The sequence below is a fragment of the Oncorhynchus gorbuscha genome, linkage group LG23 (assembly GCF_021184085.1).
Source record: "Oncorhynchus gorbuscha isolate QuinsamMale2020 ecotype Even-year linkage group LG23, OgorEven_v1.0, whole genome shotgun sequence".
Taxonomy (NCBI): domain Eukaryota; kingdom Metazoa; phylum Chordata; class Actinopteri; order Salmoniformes; family Salmonidae; genus Oncorhynchus; species Oncorhynchus gorbuscha.
Window position 1 is genome coordinate 16,452,586 of NC_060195.1, and position 25,566 is coordinate 16,478,151.

General features: G+C 46.2%; 1 protein-coding gene across 1 annotated transcript in view; it reads right to left on the reverse strand.

Annotated features, from left to right (window-relative positions):
• Positions 1-6,052, reverse strand: part of LOC124010625 (teneurin-2-like) — a 170,003-nt gene extending 163,951 nt beyond the window's left edge. The window contains exon 1 of the mRNA XM_046323296.1: positions 6,000-6,052. Within this exon, the coding sequence (XP_046179252.1) occupies positions 6,000-6,052 (53 nt within the window). The remainder of the gene's footprint in view (positions 1-5,999) is intronic.
• Between the last annotated feature and the right edge of the window lie 19,514 nt (positions 6,053-25,566).

Sequence of the window (25,566 nt, forward strand, 5' to 3'; positions counted from 1 at the left end):
CTCAATGTGTCCTATCTACTGTCCCTCTCTCTCTAGCGTAAAGGACCAGTCTCAATGTGTCCTATCTACTGTCCCTCTCTCTTTAGCGTAAAGGGCCAGTCTCAATGTGTCCTATCTACTATCCCTCTCTCTCTAGCGTAAAGAACCAGTCTCAATGTGTCCTATCTACTGTCCCTCTCTCTCTAGCGTAAAGGACCAGTCTCAATGTGTCCTATCTACTGTCCCTCTCTCTTTAGCGTAAAGGACCAGTCTCAATGTGTCCTATCTACTGTCCCTCTCTCTTTAGCGTAAAGGACCAGTCTCAATGTGTCCTATCTACTGTCCCTCTCTAGTGTAAAGGACCAGTCTCAATGTGTCCTATCTACTGTCCCTCTCTAGTGTAAAGGACCAGTCTCAATGTGTCCTATCTACTGTCCTCTCTCTAGTGTAAAGGACCAGTCTCAATGTGTCCTATCTACTGTCCCTCTATCTCTAGTGTAAAGGACCAGTCTCAATGTGTTATATCTCCTGTCCCTCTCTAGTGTAAAGGACCAGTCTCAATGTGTCCTATCTACTGTCCCTCTCTCTAGCGTAAAGGACCAGTCTCAATGTGTCCTATCTACTGTCCCTCTCTAGCGTAAAGGACCAGTCTCAATGTGTCCTATCTCCTGTCCCTCTCTCTCTAGTGTAAAGGACCAGTCTCAATTAGGTCTATGACGATCATGACATTTTGTCAGCAGGTGTTTGTCAAGGAGATAACTGCCGGTGTCACGGTAACTGCCCGTTAATTAACATAAATAAGTTTAGCATCTCCTGGCTTCCACATCTACACATGAAAATGTCATGTAATATAGCCCACACCTTCACAATAAATCCATTCCTCATTTTAGACACGTCTAAAGAAACTTGATATGAAGAAAATGTTGTCTGTTTCAGAACAGAATAGCATACTCTGAGTTGTTAGGCCCTGATCCTGCTACGACATATGGTTGTAGGCTCCACCAGTTAATTTAGCAGACAAGACGTGCTTAGAATTCCATGGCATTATTTTTATTGATTTATAGTATGAAGAAAACCATTTAACATACACTAACTATATAAATGTATGTGGACACCCCTTCAAATGACTGGATATGGCTATTTCAGCCTCACCTGTTGCTGACAGGTGTATAAAATCGAGTACACAGCCATGCCATCTCCATAGACAAACATTGACATTAGAATGTCCTTTTTGAAAAAGCTCAGTGACTTTCAACATGGTACCGTCATAGGATGCCACCTTTCCAACAAGTCAGTTTGTTTAATTTCTGCCCTGCTAGTAGAGTTCCCCTGGTCAATTGTAAGTGCTGTTATTGTGAAGTGGAAACATCTAGGAGAAACAATGGCTCAGCCGCAAAGTGGTAGGTCACACAAGCTCACAGAACGGGACAGCCGAGTCATAAAGCACATACAAATTGTCTGTCCTCGGATGCAATACTCACTACCGAGTTCCAAACGGTCTCTGGAAGCAACGTCAGTACAGTAACTGTTTGTCTGGAGTTTCATGAAATAGGTTTCCATGGCCGAGCAGCCGCTCACAAGCCTAAGATCACCATGTGTAATGCCAAGCGTTGGCTGGAGTGGTGTAAAGCTCGCCACCATTGGACTAAGGATCAGGGGAAACACCTTCTCTGGAGTGATGAATCACGCTTCACCATCTGGCAGTCCAACAGACAAATCTGGGTTTGGCGAATGTCAGGAGACTGCTCCCTGCCCAAATGCATAGTGCTAACTGTAAAGTTTAGTAGGTGAGGCATAATGGTCAACTGCTGTTTTTCATGGTTCGGGTCAGGCCCCTTAGTTTCAGTGAAGGGAAATCTTAATGCTACAGCATACAATGACATTCTCTTGCACAGAGCCCTGACCTCAACCCCATCGAACACCTTTGGGATGAATTTGAACGCCGACTGTGGCCAGGCCTTATCGCTCAACATCAGTGCCCGACTTCACTAATGCTCTTGTGGCTGAATGGAAGCAAGTCCCCGCAGCAATGTTCCAACATCTAGTGGAAAACCAGACGAGTGGAGGTTGTTATAGCAGCAAAGGGAGGACAAACTCCATATTAATCCCCATGATTTTGGAATAAGATGTTGTGGAATGAGTGTATGTGTATGTAGTGTATGTTTCTCATATAAAGCCCTTTGAATTGAATTGAGGTAGAGGGAGAGGGAGAGGGAGAGATGGATGGATAGGGAGAGGGAGAGATGGATGGATAGGGAGAGGGAGAGATGGATGGATAGGGAGAGGGAGAGGGAGAGATGGATAGGGAGAGGGAGAGGGAGAGATGGATGGATAGGGAGAGGGAGAGATGGATGGATAGGGAGAGGGAGAGATGGATGGATAGGGAGAGGGAGAGATGGATGGATAGGGAGAGGGAGAGATGGATGGATAGGGAGAGGGAGAGATGGATGGATAGGGAGAGGGAGAGGGAGAGATGGATAGGGAGAGGGAGAGGGAGAGATGGATGGATAGGGAGAGGGAGAGGGAGAGATGGATGGATAGGGAGAGGGAGAGGGAGAGATGGATGGATAGGGAGAGGGAGAGATGGATGGATAGGGAGAGGGAGAGATGGATGGATAGGGAGAGGGAGAGGGAGAGATGTATGGATAGGGAGAGGGAGAGATGGATGGAGAGGGAGAGGGAGAGATGGATGGATAGGGAGAGATGGATGGATATGGAGAGGGAGAGGGATAGGGAGAGGGAGAGATGGATGGATAGGGAGAGGGAGAGGGAGAGATGGATGGATAGGGATAGGGAGAGGGATAGGGAGAGGGATAGGGAGAGGGAGAGGGAGAGATGGATGGATAGGGAGAGGGAGAGGGATAGGGATAGGGAGAGGGATAGGGAGAGGGATAGGGAGAGGGAGAGATGGAAGGATAGGGAGAGGGAGAGTGAGAGATGGATGGATAGGGAGAGTGAGAGATGGATGGATAGGGAGAGGGAGGGATAGGAAGAGAAAGATAGAGGGATAGGGAGTGAGAGGGAGGGATAGGGAGAGGGATTTGAGATTTGCATTTGTGAAAATCATGTATATCTGAGTGTGTATGTGTTTGTGCATGTGTAAAAATGTATGTGCGGTGTGTATGTATGAGCAGGAATGTGTGTATGTGTATTTATGTGTGAGCGTGTGTGTGTGTTGGTGGTTATTAATATTCTAAATCACTTTAATTACAAAAAAAGAAATGGCACTAGATAGCCAAAAGCAATTATGGGAAGTGTAATCTCTTTAGCAATGAAGCCGTGGGGCATGTTTAACTCTGCTCATTTAGTTCCAATGCATATCTAGAAAGGTCAGTGTAAATTGCTTTGTGTTCATGTAACAAAGACTAGGCATCATGGGTCACGTGGTCCTCTGGGTGATTACATCTCTTAGCTAGAGCTAGGCATCATGGGTCACGTGGTCCTCCAGGTGATTACATCTCTTAGCTGGAGCTAGGCATCATGGGTCACGTGGTCCTCTGGGTGATTACATCTCTTAGATGGAGCTAGGCATCATGGGTCACGTGGTCCTCCAGGTGATTACATCTCTTAGCTGGAGCTAGGCATCATGGGTCACGTGGTCCTCCAGGTGATTACATCTCTTAACTGGAGCTAGGCATCATGGGTCACGTGGTCCTCCAGGTCATTACATCTCTTAGCTGGAGCTAGGCATCATGGGTCACGTGGTCCTCCGGGTGATTACATCTCTTAGCTGGAGCTAGGCATCATGGGTCACGTGGTCCTCCAGGTCATTACATCTCTTAGCTGGAGCTAGGCATCATGGGTCACGTGGTCCTCCAGGTGATTACATCTCTTAACTGGAGCTAGGCATCATGGGTCACGTGGTCCTCCAGGTCATTACATCTCTTAGCTGGAGCTAGGCATCATGGGTCACATGGTCCTCCGGGTGATTACATCTCTTAGCTGGAGCTAGGCATCATGGGTCACGTGGTCCTCCAGGTCATTACATCTCTTAGCTGGAGCTAGGCATCATGGGTCACGTGGTCCTCCAGGTGATTACATCTCTTAACTGGAGCTAGGCATCATGGGTCACGTGGTCCTCCAGGTCATTACATCTCTTAGCTGGAGCTAGGCATCATGGGTCACGTGGTCCTCCGGGTGATTACATCTCTTAGCTGGAGCTAGGCATCATGGGTCACGTGGTCCTCCAGGTCATTACATCTCTTAGCTGGAGCTAGGCATCATGGGTCACGTGGTCCTCCAGGTCATTAAATCTCTTAGCTGGAGCTAGGCATCATGGGTCACGTGGTCCTCCAGGTCATTACATCTCTTAACTGGAGCTATGCATCATGGGTCACGTGGTCCTCCAGGTGATTACATCTCTTAGCTGGAGCTATGCATCATGGGTCACGTGGTCCTCTGGGTGATTACATCTCTTAGCTGGAGCTAGGCATCATGGGTCACGTGGTCCTCCAGGTGATTACATCTCTTAGCTAGAGCTAGGCATCATGGGTCACGTGGTCCTCCAGGTCATTACATCTCTTAGCTGGAGCTAGGCATCATGGGTCACGTGGTCCTCCAGGTCATTAAATCTCTTAGCTGGAGCTAGGCATCATGGGTCACGTGGTCCTCCAGGTGATTACATCTCTTAGCTGGAGCTATGCATCATGGGTCACGTGGTCCTCTGGGTGATTACATCTCTTAGCTGGAGCTAGGCATCATGGGTCACGTGGTCCTCCAGGTCATTACATCTCTTAGCTGGAGCTAGGCATCATGGGTCACGTGGTCCTCCAGGTCATTAAATCTCTTAGCTGGAGCTAGGCATCATGGGTCACGTGGTCCTCCAGGTGATTACATCTCTTAGCTGGAGCTATGCATCATGGGTCACGTGGTCCTCTGGGTGATTACATCTCTTAACTGGAGCTAGGCATCATGGGTCACATGGTCCTCTGGGTGATTACATCTCTTAACTGGAGCTATGCATCATGGGTCACGTGGTCCTCCAGGTGATTACATCTCTTAACTGGAGCTATGCATCATGGGTCACGTGGTCCTCTGGGTGATTACATCTCTTAACTAGAGCTATGCATCATGGGTCACGTGGTCCTCCAGGTGATTACATCTCTTAACTGGAGCTATGCATCATGGGTCACGTGGTCCTCTGGGTGATTACATCTCTTAACTAGAGCTATGCATCATGGGTCACGTGGTCCTCCAGGTGATTACATCTCTTAACTGGAGCTAGGCATCATGGGTCACATGGTCCTCCAGGTGATTACATCTCTTAGCTGGAGTTGCCCTTTGCTGGTTCACTAGTCTCTCTGTTGATCTGTTTCCTTGTTTCTTTGTGTTCGTTTTGCTTGTCCTTCCTTTCATTATTTAATTATTTATACATGTGTGTGTTGCCACTGGAATTCACCATCCTACAGTGAAGTAGTGTTGTTGGGATTTGCACACAATCAGCGACACTTCTGACCTCTGTGAAGCAATCAACTGGAAACCGGACTAAAGTCTGGTGGCATTGGGGTGTCTGGTGACGGGGGCAGGAGTGAATGGACCGGAACCCTTAATCAGACCCCTGCACACCAGCGGTACAGGACTATTATGGTCGCCAGCAGTTGGCACTTGAGTGGCAAGTACTCTCAGTAGACCCCTGTGTGAGTGAGCAGACCTATTTAGGAGCTACACCCAGTTGGGGAGAGGCCTAGAAAGGTGACCTAAAAATTACCCACTCACTCCTTCCTGGATAGGCTACCACACCTATCGGGAGTTCCACTCATCTGTCGGAAAATGATGAAGAAAATCATTTGTCTGAAACTGGCGACATGGAACATCAGGACTCTTTTGGACACTGACAATGATAACGATACACCGGAGAACTAAGGCGCTACAACATTGCTGCCCTGAGTGAGAGACCAGGCTCCTGGATGAAGGGTCCCTGAAAGAGGAGGGAGAAGGCTCCACCTTCTTCTGGAAAGGTCACCCTCCGGGTGGACAACATTAGCTCGGTGTGGGACTAGCAGTTAAGAACAGCCTTTTACCCAGCCTCACCAAAACGCCTGAAGGCGTAAGTGAGAGACTCGTGTCTCTCCATATCCCCCAAGATGCATTATGCTACTCTTCTCAGTGCATACCCACCAATGTTCCCATCTGGAAATGAGGCAAAGGACTGCTTCTACCAGTCACTAGATGAGGCCCTTCACTGCATCCCCAGGAATGACAAGATCTTTCTGCTGGGTGATTTCAACGCTAGGGTGGGACAGGATATGGAGCGGAGTGCTGGGTGACTTCAACGCTAGGGTGGGACAGGATATGGAGCGGAGTGCTGGGTGACTTCAACGCTAGGGTGGGACAGGATATGGAGCGGAGTGCTGGGTGACTTCAACGCTAGGGTGGGACAGGATATGGAGCGGAGTGCTGGGTGACTTCAACGCTAGGGTGGGACAGGATATGGAGCGGAGTGCTGGGTAGGCATGGCATTGGCCAGGTCAATGAGAACGGCATGAGACTGCTAACTCTATGTGCAGAGCATGATCTCACGGTCACTAACACCTTGTTCCAGCAGAATAACAAATATAAAACATCATGGATGCCCCCAGGCTCATAACCCTGGCACCTGATGTCCTACGTTACAGTGAGACGTTCGGACTCTAATGACGTCCTGCTGACACGTGATATGAGGGGTACAGAAAGCTAGACAGATCACCGTATGATACTGGCTAAACTCCACCAGAGAATAATTCCCCCCCAATGCTTGAAGAAGTCCAGTAAGAGGCGTCTGCACTGTACCCGTCTTGAGAAAGCTGCAGTAAGGGACGAGTCCCGTCTGTCTCTCGCTGAAAGGCTGAGGGAGAATGAGCCTCTTCTGAACCATGGGCCAGAAGTGGGCATCGCTCAGCTCAGTGCTCTATCAGGCAGCAGCCCACTCCATTGCCTACGGAGGTAGGAAACATCAGGACTGGTATGACGAGAACTCGGACACCATCACAATCTTACTGGACAATATGCACAAAACGCACAAGGCTACTCTCAACAGCCACACATCTATGGCCCGAGAAGTCGCTACAACACCCCCATCAAAACAGCTGATTGTCTGACTCTCTTGAAGGAGAAAACCAGATCCTGATAAGGTGTGCTGACCACCTAAACCAGATCCTGATGAGGTGGGCTGATCACCTAAACCAGATCCTGATGAGATGGGCTGACCACCTAAACCAGATCCTGATGAGATGGGCTGACCACCTAAACCAGATCCTGATGAGATGGGCTGACCACCTAAACCAGATCCTGATGAGGTGGGCTGACCACCTAAACCAGATCCTGATGAGGTGGGCTGACCACCTACACCAGATCATGATGAGATGGGCTGACCACCTAAACCAGATCCTGATGAGGTGGGCTGACCACCTAAACCACATCCTGATGAGATGGGCTGACCACCTAAACCACATCCTGATGAGATGGGCTGACCACCTAAACCACATCCTGATGAGATGGGCTGACCACCTAAACCACATCCTGATGAGATGGGCTGACCACCTAAACCAGATCATGATGAGGTGGGCTGACCACTTTGAAGCACTACACAACCAGCTCTCTCCTACAGACCACTCCATCCTGGAAGAACTGCCTGTCCTGCCTGTCATGGCCTTTCTCGACCTCTCCAAGGCCTTCATCACTGTGAGCAGGGAACTACTATGGGGCATTCTACTCAACATCCTTTGCCAGTTCCATGATGGGATGATGGCTCGGTTGGCCATAGGAGGGCAGGGGGGGCCAGCTACATCTTGGCCGGCAGTCTGCAAGGGGGGCCAGCTACATCTTGGCCGGCAGTCTGCAAGGGGGGCCAGCTACATCTTGGCCGGCAGTCTGCAAGGGGGCCAGCTACATCTTGGCCGGCAGTCTGCAAGGGGGCCAGCTACATCTTGGCCGGCAGTCTGCAAGGGGGCCAGCTACATCTTGATCGGCAGTCTGCAAGGGGGGCCAGCTACATCTTTATCTGCAGTCTGCAAGGGGGGCCAGCTACATCTTGGTCGGCAGTCTGCAAGGGGGGCAAGTTACATCTTTGTCTGCAGTCTGCAAGGGGGGCCAGCTACATCTTGGTCGACAGGCTGCAAGGGGGGCCAGCTACATCTTTGTCTGCAATCTGCAAGGGGGGCCAGTTACATCTTGGTCGGCAGTCTGCAAGGGGGGCCAGTTATACTTCGGCCGCTGCTGCAAGGACCAGCTGAAAACGTTGCTGAAGAAGTGCAACATCAAACCCACAGACCTGGAGGATACTGCTGCCCACCGTTCCACCTGAGGACAGCTCTGCCAGAGCAGGAGGGAGGAGGAGCACAAAGAAACTCCAACAACAGCTCAGGAGACATACAACCATGCCCGGCCCAGAATGCACATGCCCCACCAGCAATACAATTTGTGGATCTTGGATTGTACTCTACTGTCACGGAATAATTCCCCAAAAAACTCAAAAGTGGAAGTCATCATCGGATACTATGGACTACCATAACGTGCATGTGTGTGTGTGCGCATGTCTGTGTGTGTGCGCATGTCTGTGTGAGTGAGAGTGAGTGAGTGAGTGAGTAAGAGAGAGAGAGAGAGAGAGAGAGAGAGAGAGAGAGAGAGAGAGAGAGAGAGAGAGAGAGAGAGAGAGAGAGAGAGAGAGAGAGAGAGAGAGAGAGAGAGAGAGAGAGAGAGAGAGAGAGAGAGAGAGAGAGAGAGAGAGAGAGAGAGAGAGAGAGAGAGAGAGAGAGAGAGAGAGAGAGAGAGAGAGAGAGAGAGAGAGAGGAAGTAATAACTAATGTGACAAACCTGTAACATTAAGTTTCCTCTCTGATTGAGTGATGAACAGGCCTGTCTCAGGAGAATACAAACAACAGACGTGCTGTTACCCCTCTGTTGTGTCAGATACTCAGCCTGAAGACAAAGTGTTCAACATCTATTGTTACCTGAGATCAACTCTATTACTGTGAGATGGTCCGCGGCCCAGACAGAACCCTTTTCCCTATTTAGTACACTATGTTAGGGCCCGTATGGGTCTGGTCAAAAGTAGTGCACTAAAGGAAATAGAGTGCCATTTGGGATGTAGACGGAGTCTCTGATCTCACTCTGATCTCTGAAGAAGTCTGTAAGTTGCTCTGGATAAAAGCGTCTTCAATGACCCAAAAATAAGAACACACTACTGAACTGAAATGCTAGTCAATCGTCTACAAAGGCTTCTCCTCTCCTCTCCTCGCCTCACCTCGCCTCACCTCGCCTCGCCTCGCCTCCTTCAGCTGTTCTCATGTGAGAAGGCGGGATAGGTGGGATCAATATGGTGGAAGTCATCTGTGCTCTTCCTTTCTTATTAGATCAGTGAAAATGAAGGAGAGGGCAATAGAAGATGACTCCCATCTCTCTCTCTCTTTCCATACCTCTATTCACCTCCTCTCTCTCCCTCTATCCAGACCTCCATTAATTAGCCTAATCTCGCTCCCTCTGTGATTTTAAAACTCTGTATATCGTTTCATCCCTGACACATCTCCTTTCCATGTACCAGTCTCCCTCTCCCTCTTTCACCCTCTGTTCCCTCCCTCCCTCCCTCCCTCCGTCTGCCCATCTGGCTTGGGGTGAGGTGTGGTAGGCCAGAGCGAGGAGTAGAGTTGGAAGGAAAGAGGGATGGAGAGAGTGATACATCGACAGCTGGAGCCTAGTCAGACGGAGGAAGACAAATTACCCCTCTAACGAGAGGCATTCATCATCCCTTCGTCCTTCTATCCCACCTACCTTGTACCACATCTCTATGATACACACCGCTCAAAAGCACACCTGGAGTACTAATCCACACACAAACACACACACACGCACACGCACACACACACACACACACACACACACACACACACACACACACACACACACACACACACACACACACACACACACACACACACACACACACACACACACACACACACACACACACACACACACACACACACACACACACACACACACACACACAGTTGGACTACAGCTTTACACACCTACACAGACACACTCACATAGAGGTAGCAGTGTAGTATCAGTAGTAGTAGTAGTGTTGATTGTCCCTACTGTTACTACCTGCCCACACAGACATCCTTGTGCTGGCACACAAAGAGACTCATTACCATGGCTTCTGTCAGCACAGATGTTGGGCTGAGAGGGAGATGTCAGTCACTGTGTGTGTGTGTGTGTGTGTGTGTGTGTGTGTGTGTGTGTGTGTGTGTGTGTGTGTGTGTGTGTGTGTGTGTGTGTGTGTGTGTGTGTGTGTGTGTGTGTGTGTGTGTGTGTGTGTGTGTCTAGCTGACAGTGATCTGAGGGCCAGTTAGTGATGACAGCAGCTGACACAATCTGGCCTCCCTCTCCTCCCTTTATATTTGATGAACAGAGTGCTTTCTCCTCTCCTTCTTCTCCTTCTACACCTACAGTATCTCCACCTCCTCCTCCACCTCTTTCTACATCTTCTGTCCTCCTCCTCCTCTTTCTACACTTTCTATCTTCTCCTCCCCCTCTTTCTACACCTATCTCCTGCTCCTCATCCTCCTCCTCCTCTTACTCCACCTACTATTTCTATCTCCTCCTCCTCCTCCTCCTCTTTCTACACCTTCTGTCATATCACTTGTTTTTCTCCTCTTTTTCAGTTTAAGGAGCTCTCTCTCTCTCTCTCTCTCTCTCTCTCTCTCTCTCTCTCTCTCTGTGTCTCTCTCTGTGTCTCTCTCTGTGTCTCTGTGTCTCTCTCTGTGTCTCTCTCTCTCTCTCTCTCTCTCTCTCTCTCTCTCTCTCTCTCTCTGTGTCTCTGTGTCTCTCTCTGTGTCTCTGTCTCTCTCTGTGTCTCTGTCTCTCTCTCTCTCTCTCTCTCTCTCTCTCTCTCTCTCTCTCTCTCTCTCTCTCTCTCTCTCTCTCTCTCTCTCTCTCTCTCTCTCTCTCTCTCTATCCTCTCTCTCTCTCTCTCTCTCTCTCTCTCTCTCTCTCTCTCTCTCTCTCTCTGTCTCTCTGTCTCTGTCTCTGTCTCTGTCTCTCTCTGTCTCTCTCTGTCTGTCTCTCTGTCTCTCTCTCTCTCTGTCTCTCTCTCTCTCTCTCTGTCTCTCTCTCTCTCTGTCTCTCTCTCTCTGTCTCTCTCTCTCTCGCGCTCTCTCTCGCGCTCTCTCTCTCTCACTCAACCTCTAGGCCCATTCAGACTGACATGGAGAGATACTCAACCTCTAGACCCAGTCATACTGACATGTAGAGACACTCAACCTCTAGACCCGGTCAGACTGACATGGAGAGATACTCAACCTCTAGACCCAGTCATACTGACATGGAGAGATACTCAACCTCTAGACCCAGTCATACTGACATGGAGAGATACTCAACCTCTAGACCCAGTCATACTGACATGGAGAGATACTCGACCTCTAGACCCAGTCAGACTGACATGGAGAGATACTCGACCTCTAGACCCAGTCACACTGACATGGAGAGATACTCAACCTCTAGACCCAGTCAGACTGACATGTAGAGACACTCAACCTCTAGACCCAGTCAGACTGACATGGAGAGATACTCAACCTCTAGACCCAGTCAGACTGACATGGAGAGATACTCAAGCTCTAGACCCAGTCATACTGACATGGAGAGATACTCAACCTCTAGACCCAGTCAGACTGACATGGAGAGATACTCAACCTCTAGACCCAGTCAGACTGACATGTAGAGACACTCAACCTCTAGACCCAGTCATACTGACATGGAGAGATACTCAACCTCTAGACCCAGTCATACTGACATGGAGAGATACTCAACCTCTAGACCCAGTCATACTGACATGGAGAGATACTCAACCTCTAGACCCAGTCAGACTGACATGGAGAGATACTCAACCTCTAGACCCAGTCAGACAGACATGTAGAGACACTCAACCTCTAGACCCAGTCAGACTGACATGGAGAGATACTCAACCTCTAGACCCAGTCATACTGACATGGAGAGATACTCAACCTCTAGACCCAGTCATACTGACATGGAGAGACACTCAACCTCTAGACCCAGTCAGACTGACATGGAGAGATACTCAACCTCTAGACCCAGTCAGACTGACATGGAGAGATACTCAACCTCTAGACCCAGTCAGACTGACATGGAGAGATACTCAACCTCTAGACCCAGTCATACTGACATGGAGAGATACTCAGATACTCAACCTCTAGACCCAGTCATACTGACATGGAGAGATACTCAACCTCTAGACCCAGTCATACTGACATGGAGAGATACTCAACCTCTAGACCCAGTCAGACTGACATGGAGAGATACTCAACCTCTAGACCCAGTCAGACAGACATGTAGAGACACTCAACCTCTAGACCCAGTCAGACTGACATGGAGAGATACTCAACCTCTAGACCCAGTCATACTGACATGGAGAGATACTCAACCTCTAGACCCAGTCATACTGACATGGAGAGATACTCAACCTCTAGACCCAGTCAGACTGACATGGAGAGATACTCAACCTCTAGACCCAGTCATACTGACATGGAGAGATACTCAACCTCTAGACCCAGTCAGACTGACATGGAGAGATACTCAACCTCTAGACCCAGTCAGACAGACATGTAGAGACACTCAACCTCTAGACCCAGTCAGACTGACATGGAGAGATACTCGTCCTCTAGACCCAGTCAGACTCATCTCTCTAGAACACTGTCTCTAATTAACAGACATCTCAGTGTCAGGTGTCACAGTCAAATCAAATCAAATTTGATTAGTCACATGCTCCGAATACAATGAACCTTACAGTGAAATGCTTACTTACGAGCCCCTAACCAACAATGCAGTTAAAAAATATATGGATAAGAGTAAGAAATAAGAGTAAAAGTAATTAACGAGCAGCAGTAAAATACCACTAGCGATACTACAGTGCCTTGCGAAAGTATTCGGCCCCCTTGAACTTTGCGACCTTTTGCCACATTTCAGGCTTCAAACATAAAGATATAAAACTGTATTTTTTTGTGAAGAAGTCAACAGAGTCAATGTGGAGACTATATACAGGGTGTTACGGTACAGAGTCAATGTGGAGACTATATACAAGGGGATACCGGTACAGAGTCAATGTGGAGACTATATACAAGGAGGTATCGGTACAGAGTCAATGTGGATACTATATACAAGGGGATACCGGTACAGAGTCAATGTGGAGACTATATACAGGGGGGTACCGGTACAGAGTCAATGTGCGGGGGCACCGGTTGTTTGAGGTAATAATTACACGTAGGTAGAGTTATGGAAGTGACTATGCGTAGATAACTACAGAGAGTAGCAGCAGTGTAAAATAGGGGGGGGGCAATGCAAATAGTCTGGGTAGCCATTTGATTAGATGTTCAGGAGTCTTATGGCTTGGGGGTAGAAGCTATCTAGAAGCCTCTTGGACCTAGACTTAGTGTTCCGGTACCGCTTTCCGTGCGGTAGCAGAGAGAACATTCTATGGCTAGGTTGGCTGGAGTATTTGACAATTTGTAGGGCCTTCCTCTGACACCGCCTGGTATAGAGGTCCTGGATGGCAAGAAGCTTGGCCCCAGTGGTGTACTGGGGCGTTCTCACTACCTCTGTAGTGCCTTGCGGTCGGAGGCCGAGCAGTTGCCATACCAGCAGTGATGCTACCAGTCAGGATGCGCTCGATGGTGCAGCTGTAAAACCTTTTGAGGATCTGAGGACGCATGCCAAATCTTTTCAGTCTCCTGAGGGGGAATAGATTTTGTCGTGCCCTCTTCACGACTATCTTGATGTGCTTGAACGATGTTAGCTTGTTGGTGATGCGGACACAATGAACTTGAAGCTCTCAATCTGCTCCACTGCAGCCCTGTTGAGGAGAATGGGGGCGTGCTCGGTCCTCTGTTTCTTGTAGTCCTGTTTAGCTCCTTTGTCTCAATCACGTTGAGGGAGAGGTTGTTGTCCTTGCACCACACGGCCAGGTCTCTGATCTCCTCCCTGTAGGCTGTCTCGTCGTTGTCGGTGATCAGGGCTACCACTGTTGTGTCATCTGCAAACTCAATGATGGTGTTGGAATCGTGCCTGGCCATGCAGTCATAAGTGAACAGGGAATACAGGAGGGGACTGAGCACGCACCCCTGAGGGGCTCCAGTGTTGAGGATCAGCGTGGCGGATGTGTTGTTACCTACCCTTACCACCTGGGGGCGGCTGTCAGAAAGTCCAGGATCCAGTTGCAGAGGGAGGTGTTTAGTCCCAGGGTCCTTAGCATAGTGATGAGCTTTGAGGGCACTATGGTGTTGAACGCTGAGCTGTAGTCAATGAATAGCATTCTCACATAGGTGTTCCTTTTGTCCAGGTGGGAAAGGGCAGTGTGGAGTGCAATGGAGATTGCATCATCTGTGGATCTATCAGTGCTGTATGCATATTGGAGTGGGTCTAGGGTTTCTGGGACAATGTTGATGTGAGCCATGACCAGCCTGGTCACATCAGTGTGTGTGTGTGTGTGTGTGTGTGTGTGTGTGTGTGTGTGTGTGTGTGTGTGTGTGTGTGTGTGTGTGTGTGTGTGTGTGTGTGTGTGTGTGTGTGTGTGTGTGTGTGTGTGTGTGTGTGTGTGTGTGTGTGTGTGTGTGTGTGTATGCGTCTTTACGTGTGTGTGTTTGTGTAAGAAAGACTACATCTCTTTGTGTGTGTGTGTATTGTGTCTTTGTGTTCCAGGGTTATTCTCCCCCACTCCAGTGGTCCATTGTCAGTAGTGACCAGGCCTGACTCCTGCCCGCTCCAGAGACTCTATTACCATATAAACTACATCCATGTAGCTACTGGATTGATGATACTGTGTGTGTGTGTGTGTGTGTGGTGTGTGTGTCAGACAATATTTTAAAGGATTCCACACGGAAATAATCACAATCTATCACTCCAGTGTTTAATTGCTAAATTGTAATTATTTCGCCACTATGGCCTATTTATTGCCTTGCCTCCCTAATCGTACCTCATTTGAACACCCAGTATATAGATTTTTATATTGTGTTATTGACTGTACATTTGTTTATCCCATGTGTAACTCTGTGTTGTTTTTGTCACGCTGCTTTGCTTTATCTTGGCCAGGTCACAGTTGTAAATGAGAACTTCTTCTCAACTGGCCTACCTAGTTAAATAAAGGTGAAATATATATCTATATTTTTTAAAACAATCAATAACCTCTCCGACGCAAATGGATATTGTGTGTTTTGTAGGACCCACTCTGCAGTCACAATGAGCTGTGAATGAATGTATTGTTGTAGAACTATTCAGAGTAGACAGCTATTACAGACAGACACACAGGGAAGTCCATCATAATCTTATTAGAGTATCATACTGAAATACATAACACACAGAGCCTTCAGACACTTTGCTAAGAGTGGACTCTGAGTACCACTAGGCCTATATTATCACGACCACTAGGCCTATATTATCACTGACTAGTACCACTGGGCCTATATTATCACTGACCAGTACCACTAGGCCTATATTGTCACTGAGGAAAACACCAGTACAACTAGGCCTATATTATCACTGACCAGTACCACTAGGCCTATATTATCACTGAGGAAAACACCAGTACAACTAGGCCTATATTATCACTGACCAGTACCACTAGGCCTATATTATCACTGATCAGTACTACTAGGCCTATATTATCACTGACCAGTACCACTAGGCCTATATTATCACTGAGGAAAACACCAGTACCACTAGGCCTATATTATCATTAAGGAAAACACCAGTACCACTAGGCCTATATTATCACTAAGGAAAACACCAGTACCACTAGGCCTATATTATCACTGACCAGTACCACTAGGCCTATATTATCACTAAGGAAAACACCTGTACCACTAGGCCTATATTATCACTAAGGAAAACACCAGTACCACTAGGCCTATATTATCACTAAGGAAAACACCCGTACCACTAGGCCTATATTATCACTAAGGAAAACACCAGTACCACTAGGCCAATATTATCACTGAGGAAAACACCAGTACCACTAGGCCAATATTATCACTGAGGAAAACACCAGTACCACTAGGCCTATATTATCACTGACCAGTACCACTAGGCCTATATTATCACTGAGGAAAACACCAGTACCACTAGGCCTATATTATCGCTAAGGAAAACACCCGTACCACTAGGCCTATATTATCACTAAGGAAAACACCCATACCACTAGGCCTATATTATCACTAAGGAAAACACCCGTACCACTAGGCCTATATTATCACTAAGGAAAACACCCGTACCACTAGGCCTATATTATCACTAAGGAAAACACCAGTACCACTAGGCCAATATTATCACTGAGGAAAACACCAGTACCACTAGGCCAATATTATCACTGAGGAAAACACCAGTACCACTAGGCCTATATTATCACTGACCAGTACCACTAGGCCTATATTATCACTGAGGAAAACACCAGTACCACTAGGCCTATATTATCACTAAGGAAAACACCAGTACCACTAGGCCAATATTATCACTGAGGAAAAACCAGTACCACTAGGCCTATATTATCACTAAGGAAAACACCAGTACCACTAGGCCAATATTATCACTGAGGAAAACACCAGTACCACTAGGCCTATATTATCACTGACCAGTGCCACTAGGCCTATATTATCACTGACCAGTACCACAAGCACTGCATTATCACAGAGGAAAACACCAGTACCACTAGGACTGCATTATCACTGAGTAAACACCAGTACTACTAGGTCTGCATTATCACTGAGTAAACACCAGTACTACTAGGTCTGCATTATCACTGAGTAAACACCAGTACTACTAGGACTGCATTATCACTGAGTAAACACCAGTACTACTAGGTCTGCATTATCACTGAGTAAACACCAGTACCACTAGACCTGCATTATCACAGAGGAAAACACCAGTACTACTAGGTCTGCATTATCACTGAGTAAACACCAGTACTACTAGGTCTGCATTATCACTGAGTAAACACCAGTACTACTAGGTCTGCATTATCACTGAGTAAACACCAGTACCACTAGGACTGCATTATCACTGAGTAAACACCAGTACCACTAGGTCTGCATTATCACTGAGTAAACACCAGTACTACTAGGACTGCATTATCACTGAGTAAACACCAGTACTACTAGGTCTGCATTATCACTGAGTAAACACCAGTACTACTAGGTCTGCATTATCACTGAGTAAACACCAGTACTACTAGGTCTGCATTATCACTGAGTAAATACCAGTACCACTAGGTCTGCATTATCACTGAGTAAACACCAGTACCACTAGGTCTGCATTATCACTGGGTAAAACACCAGGGGATTCCTAACCTAAAATAGACAACAAGTAACATTCAAGGAACAGCTAGCTGGTTAACAGCTGTTGTTCCCAGCACTGAACTCAAAAAGCAGAGAAACAAGGATAGGCTATGTCCCAAATGGCACCCCAATCCATACATAGTGTACTACTTTTGAGCTGAGCCTATATGGTGTAGGGAATAGGCCGTCATTTGGGATGCTCTTATAATGTTGTTACTCTTCACAACCATGATACTTTTACATGCTGTATCACAACCATCCACAAGCCTCCCTTACTGTAGGCCTCGTTGGGCCAATTGGTGCATAAGCCTCCTGATGTGTGTGTGTGTGTGTGTGTGTGTGTGTGTGTGTGTGTGTGTGTGTGTGTGTGTGTGTGTGTGTGTGTGTGTGTGTGTGTGTGTGTGTGTGTGTGTGTGTGTGTGTTTAAGGCAGAACTGCTTTAAACCAGGGCATTAAACAGTCATCACCATCCTCCTTATCTCCTAATGTTCACACACTCTCTTTCTGAATGCAAGAACTCAAAATCTCTCTGAACACACACACACACATACACACACAGACACATACACACACATACACACACAGACACATACACACACACACATACACACACATACACACACAGACACATACACACACACACATAAACACACACACATACATACACACACATACACACACACACATACACACACACACATACGCACACGTTCACACACACATACACACACACACACACATACACACACAGACACATACACACATACACACACACACACATACACACACGTTCACACACACATACACACACATACACATACATACACACACACACATACACACACACACACACATACACACACACACACATACACACACAGACACACACACACACACACACACACACACACACACACACACACACACACACACACACACACACACACACACACACACACACACACACACACACACACACACACACACACACACACACACACACACACACACACACACATACACACACACATACACACACACACACATACACATACATACACACACACACATACACACATACACACACACATACACACACACACACATACACACACAGACACATACACACACATACACACACAGACACATACACACACACACATACACACACACATACACACACACATACACACACAGACACATATACACACACACACACATACACACACACATACACACACAGACACATACACACACACACACATACACACACACACACATACACACACACACACACACAGACACACACACAGACACACACACAGACACACACACATACACAAACACACACACAAACACACACCTGTTGACGGGCACTGCAGTACCAAGACAGTAATCAGTGGTTGCTATAAATCGGTTAGCTGACAACGTCACGGAAAAAATGCACGTGCATAGATGTGGCCGGAAGGTGTGCATTGTTATGATTCTGAATGGTCATATAGCTAGCAACAATGACAAGAAGAGGCCATGTGGGGAATCGTAGGTGACTCCTTTCAGCTCGTTTCGTCTTGCTATTGATACTATGTCTTGTTTTGAGGTGTTTTGACTGATGTCATGGCAATGCTAATATGGAGAAACAAACCATCAAATGTAACAATGTTTTTGAGAGAGAACAAGTGCTCATTGTGCAAATGTATTTATGTTTTAAATTAACCTTTGGAGATGCAATATAACTTACATGTTGTCAACAATCTAAGCCGACCCCGTCTGTTTTGCCCCATAGTTGCGAACCCCGAAACCTGACCCCATCTGTTTTGCCCCATAGTTGCGAACCCCGAAACCCGACACCATTTGTTTTTGTTGCTAAGCAACCAACCCATCTAAACTCTTACAACGGGGGACAAAAAAGAAAGAGAAACTGCTGAAGAAAGTGTTGAATGAGAGGAAAAACGAGGAGAGGAAAAAGAGGAGAGGAAAATAGAAGAGAGGAAATGTGTCGATCAGTAAGGGAAGCACCAGATCGTCAGCAAAGATTAGACATTTGACGTCTTGTTTATTTGGAATTTGGGAGAAATGTTGTCAGTAGTTTATAGAACAAAACCAAAATGTTCATTTTACCCAAACACATACTGTACCTATAAATAGTCAAACCAGAGAAGCTGATCATTTTGCAGTGGGCTCTTAATGGGCTCTTAATTTATTACAGCGCTGTATATGTTGAAGAGGGTGAGGCCCAAGCTGCACGATCCTGTGGAAAGACATGTGTGTGGTTAATTTAGCCAATTTTAACTGCACACTTGCTGTTTGTGTACATGGATTTTAGAATGTTGAATATTTATTTAGCAGACCCTCAAGGTAAATTGAGTCAAAATATTTTTTGAAATCAACAAAGCATGAGAAGACTTTGCCTTTGTTTTGGTTTGTTTGGTTGTCATTTAGGGTGTGCAGGGTGAATATGTGGCCTGTTGTACGGTAATTTGGTAAAAAGCCAATTTGACATTTGCTCAGTACTTTGTTTTCAATGAGGCAATGTAGGAGTCTGCTGTTAAATCTAATGTAGAGGATTTTCCCAAGGTTGGTGTTGACGCATAATATCCCACGGTAGTTATTGGGGTCAAATTTGTCTCCACTTTTGGTTCCAAATATTGGGGAAGACACCAGAGCTGAGGATGATGTTAAAGAGTTTAAGTATAGCCAATTGGAATTTGTCACGGATCCCTCTGGAACTTCAATACGCACACCTGTCCCCTATTCCCACTGATTAGTACTTGTACAAGTGTACCCTTTGGTTTCCATGGGGCTGTCCATTATTGTTACTATGTCCATTGGTGCATGTGAGTACCTGTGCTGTGTGGTTTGGCTTTAGTGGCCATCTGGATTGCGTAGTTGATTACGGGTCTCGTCCGTGTGTTAACCATTGTGCACGTGTGTTGTTTATTAGAGGTACTCCCTGCCTTTTTGCTTGGGTTTCAACCGTGTGTTTTTGTATAGTGTTTGTTTGGTCTTTGTCCATGTGCCTTCACGCGGCACGCCGTAATTTGGGTACAATAAAAAAAACGATTACGCATTCATGCGCCTGTCTCCCGAATTATTTATAGCAGCGTGACAGAATTTGTGGTCGGTAAATCTTAGAATTTCATTTAAGATACGATCAACACCACAGGCCTTTTTTGGGTTGGAGAGTTTTTTTATTATGTCCTGTAGTTCATTCAATGTAATTGGAGAATCCAGTGGGTTCTGGTCATCTGTAATAGCTGATTCTAAAATGTGTATTTGATAATGTATATGATTTTGCTGTTTAATCTTTGTTATAGTGCCTAAAAGAATTGGAGAAGTGGTTTATCAATACATCTCCATTTTAGATAGATACCTCTTTATGTTGTTGTTTGTTATAGATCCAAAATGATTGGAGAAGTGGTTTATCAATACATCTCCATTTTAGATAGATACCTCTTTATGTTGTTGTTGGTTATAGAGCCAAAAGGATTGGAGAAGTGGTTTATCAATACATCTCCATTTTAGATAGATACCTCTTTATGTTGTTGTTTGTTATAGATCCAAAAGAATTGGAGAAGTGGTTTATCAATACATCTCCATTTTAGATAGATACCTCTTTATGTTGTTGTTTGTTATAGAGCCAAAAGAATTGGAGAAGTGGTTTATCAATACATCTCCATTTTAGATAGATACCTCTTTATGTTGTTGTTGGTTATAGAGCCAAAAGGATTGGAGAAGTGGTTTATCAATACATCTCCATTTTAGATAGATACCTCTTTATGTTGTTGTTTGTTATAGATCCAAAAGAATTGGAGAAGTGGTTTATCAATACATCTCCATTTTAGATAGATACCTCTTTATGTTGCTGTTTGTTTAGTGTTTTCCAGTTTTCCCAGAAGTGGTTAGATTCTATGGATCCTTCAATTACATTGAGCTGCTTTCTGACATGCTGTTCCTTCTTTTTCCGTAGGTTATTTCTGTATTGTTTTAGTGATTCACCATAGTGTTAGTCGTAGGCTCAGGTTTTCTGGGTCCCGTTGTTTTGTTTTGGATAGGTTTGTAAATTATTTTTTTGATTTTTGCATTCTTCATCAAATCAGGGAAGGGACTCAGGGGGTATGCTAATTTGATATAGAGCAGACCTAACTCACTTTGCTCTAGATTTAATCAGTTCATTTTCATTGCATAAAATGCTCTGAGTGCATTGACTGCCATATTAAAGTTTCCCGACGCAGATATGGTCAGACCAAGTTATGAGTTATTTTTTTTTGTGTGTGTGTTCAATTATGGTATTGTTCAAAGTGAATAAATGTGTATTTCTGACATCTGGATATTTTTTCTGGATAATCTGGATTTTCATGTTTGTATTTTATTTTTTACTGCAAGGCCCAATTATGTCATTATTGCTCTAGAATGTTAAGGTTCTGTTGAAGACGTTCTTTGGTAGGTGATAGAAGACCAGCTACACAATCCACCCAGAGACTCAGACCAGCTACACAACCCACCCAGAGACTATCAGACCTGCTACACAACCCACCAGAATCTATCAGACCAGCTACACAACCCACCCAGAGACTCAGACCAGCTACACACCCACCCAGAGACTTAGACCAGCCACACAACCCACCCAGAGACTATCAGACCAGCTACACAACCCACCCAGAGACTCAGACCAGCTACACAACCCACCCAGAGACTTTCAGACCAGCTACACAATCCACACAGAAACTCAGACCAGCTACACAATCCATCCAGAGACTACCAGACCAGCTACACAACCCACCCAGAGACTTAGACCAGCCACACAACCCACCCAGAGACTATCAGACCAGCTACACAACCCACCCAGAGACTTTCAGACCAGCTACACAATCCACACAGAAACTCAGACCAGCTACACAACCCACCCAGAGACTATCAGACCTGCTACACAACCCACCAGAATCTATCAGACCAGCTACACAACCCACCCAGAGACTCAGACCAGCTACACACCCACCCAGAGACTTAGACCAGCCACACAACCCACCCAGAGACTTTCAGACCAGCTACACAATCCACACAGAAACTCAGACCAGCTACACAATCCATCCAGAGACTACCAGACCAGCTACACAACCCACCCAGAGACTTAGACCAGCCACACAACCCACCCAGAGACTATCAGACCAGCTACACAACCCACCCAGAGACTCAGACCAGCTACACAACCCACCCAGAGACTTTCAGACCAGCTACACAATCCACACAGAAACTCAGACCAGCTACACAATCCATCCAGAGACTACCAGACTAGCTACACAACCCACCCAGTGACTCAGACCAGCTAAACAACCCACCCAGTGACCCAGAACAGCTACACAACCCACCCAGAGACTCAGACCAGCTAAACAACCCACCCAGTGACCCAGACCAGCTACACAACCCACCCAGTGACTCAGACCAGCTACACAACCCACCCAGTGACACAGACCAGCTACACAACCCACCCAGAGACTATCAGACCAGCTAAACAACCCACCCAGTGACTCAGACCAGCCACACAACCCACCCAGTGACTCAGACCAGCTACACAACCCACCCAGAGACTATCAGACCAGCTACACAACCCACCCAGAGACTCAGACCAGCTACACAACCCACTCAGAGACTATCACAACCCACCCAGTGACTCAGAACAGCTACACAACCCACTCAGAGACTCAGACCAGCTACACAACCCACCCAGAGACTATCACAACCCACCCAGTGACTCAGAACAGCTACACAACCCACCCAGAGACTATCAGACCAGCTACACAACCCACCCAGAGACTCAGACCAGCTACACAACCCACTCAGAGACTATCACAACCCACCCAGTGACTCAGAACAGCTACACAACCCACTCAGAGACTCAGACCAGCTACACAACCCACTCAGAGACTATCACAACCCACCCAGTGACTCAGACCAGCTACACAACCCACCCAGTGACTCAGACCAGCTACACAACCCACCCAGTGACTCAGACCAGCTACACAACCCATCCAGTGACTCAGACCAGCTACAAAACCCACCCAGAGACTATCAGACCAGCTAAACAACCCACCCAGTGACTCAGACCAGCCACACAACCCACCCAGAGACTATCAGACCAGCTACACAACCCACTCAGAGACTATCACAACCCACCCAGTGACTCAGACCAGCTACACAACCCACTCAGAGACTATCACAACCCACCCAGTGACTCAGACCAGCTACACAACCCACTCAGAGACTATCACAACCCACCCAGTGACTCAGACCAGCTACACAACCCACTCAGAGACTATCACAACCCACCCAGTGACTCAGACCAGCTACACAACCCACCCAGAGACTATCACAACCCACCCAGTGACTCAGAACAGCTACACAACCCACTCAGAGACTATCAGACCAGCTACACAACCCACCCAGAGACTATCACAACCCACCCAGTGACTCAGAACAGCTACACAACCCACTCAGAGACTATCAGACCAGCTACACAACCCACCCAGAGACTCAGACCAGCTACACAACCCACTCAGAGACTATCCAACCTCACGCTATCAATCAGTCAATAAATAAATCAAATATATTTTATAAACCCTTTTTACATCAACAGTTGTCACAAAGTGCTACAGATATGCAGCTTAAACCCCCCCAAAGCTTAAAACCCCCAAACCAACTACTCAAAAGTAGTGAACTAAATAGGGAATATGGTGCCATTTGGGACACAGACCCAAGTCACTGAGTATCTCAGTGCAGAATGAGATGTTTAATTACAGTATGACCTGGGGTATATTACCAAAAATTAATGAGCATCATTAAACTAGTGGTAACTAAGCCTTCTACTGATTAACCACAGCTGATAAGACCACTACAAGGCCTGCCTGACACTGGGGGTGTACAGGGTGTGTGTGTGTATGTACACCCACATGCTCTGATGCACGAAGGCATGCACTCACACACATGCACACACACACAAACAAGAAGCACACACACACACACACACACACACACACACACACACACACACACACACACACACACACACACACACACACACACACACACACACACACACACACACACACACACACACACACACACACACACAATACACAACACAGTCAGACCGGAAGTGATCTGTAGGTTCATGGTTAGAGTACATGCATAACATACAGTACCTGTCAAAGTTTGGACACACCTACTCATTCAATTTTATACGTTGTATAATAATAAAAATAATAAAAACTATGAAAAAACACATACGGAATCATGTAGTAACCAAAAAAGTGTTCAACAAATCAAAATACATTTTATATTTGAGATTCTTCAAAGTAGCCACCATTGCCTTGATGACAGCTTTGCACACTTTTGGCATTCTGATTCATGATTTGCTTTAAAACTTTTTTGGTTGCTTTGTGATTCCATATGTGTTATTTCATAGCTTTGATGTCTTCACTATTAATGTACAATGTAGAAAATAGTAAAAATAAAGAAAAACTCTTGAATAAGTTAGTGTGTCCAAACTTTTGACTGGTACTGTGTATACTGTACAGCAGGAACATCGCTAGGTCTATTTTAGGGGGGCTTTAGCCCCCTAACATATTTATTACCCTCCCCTAAATAAATCTATATATCAGTTCATATATTTTCTCTGTGATTTTTTTTTTCCCGTCAACCGTTCCATCACATCTTAAACTTCTTCCGGGGCAGCACTATGACCTTTTCATTCAGTATGCTATTGCAAAACAATTATCAGTAGGTTATGTGTAGAAAAGGTGACATAGTGTTGATCACAATATCTTATCCTCAATTTCTCAACTGTATTATCCTCAATTTCTCAACTGTAGGCTAGCTAACGACTAACGTTAGATGGATATACGGAAATCCTTCAAGAGAGGCAGTGCCAGCGGCTCTGCCGATGGCAAATCCGGTGGGAAATGAAGATTTGACCAGTTGAAACAAACAAATTAAAACTTAAACTGATTCTACTTCTTTGGGCTAGGTGGCAGTATACTGTATTTCTGCCTGACTGACGTGCCCAAAGTAAACTGCCTGTTACTCAGGCCCAGAGGATAGGATATAATATAACTGATATGGCAGGGGAAAACCTGAGTTTTTTTTTTTCGGAGGTCACAGTCCATTCCAATGGAAGATTATGGGTCTATATATCAAACTTCCTCCCAGATTGCTATGTTTATATGGCATCCACTAGATGTCAACAGTCTTTATACAGGTTTCTTAAAAAACAAGTAGA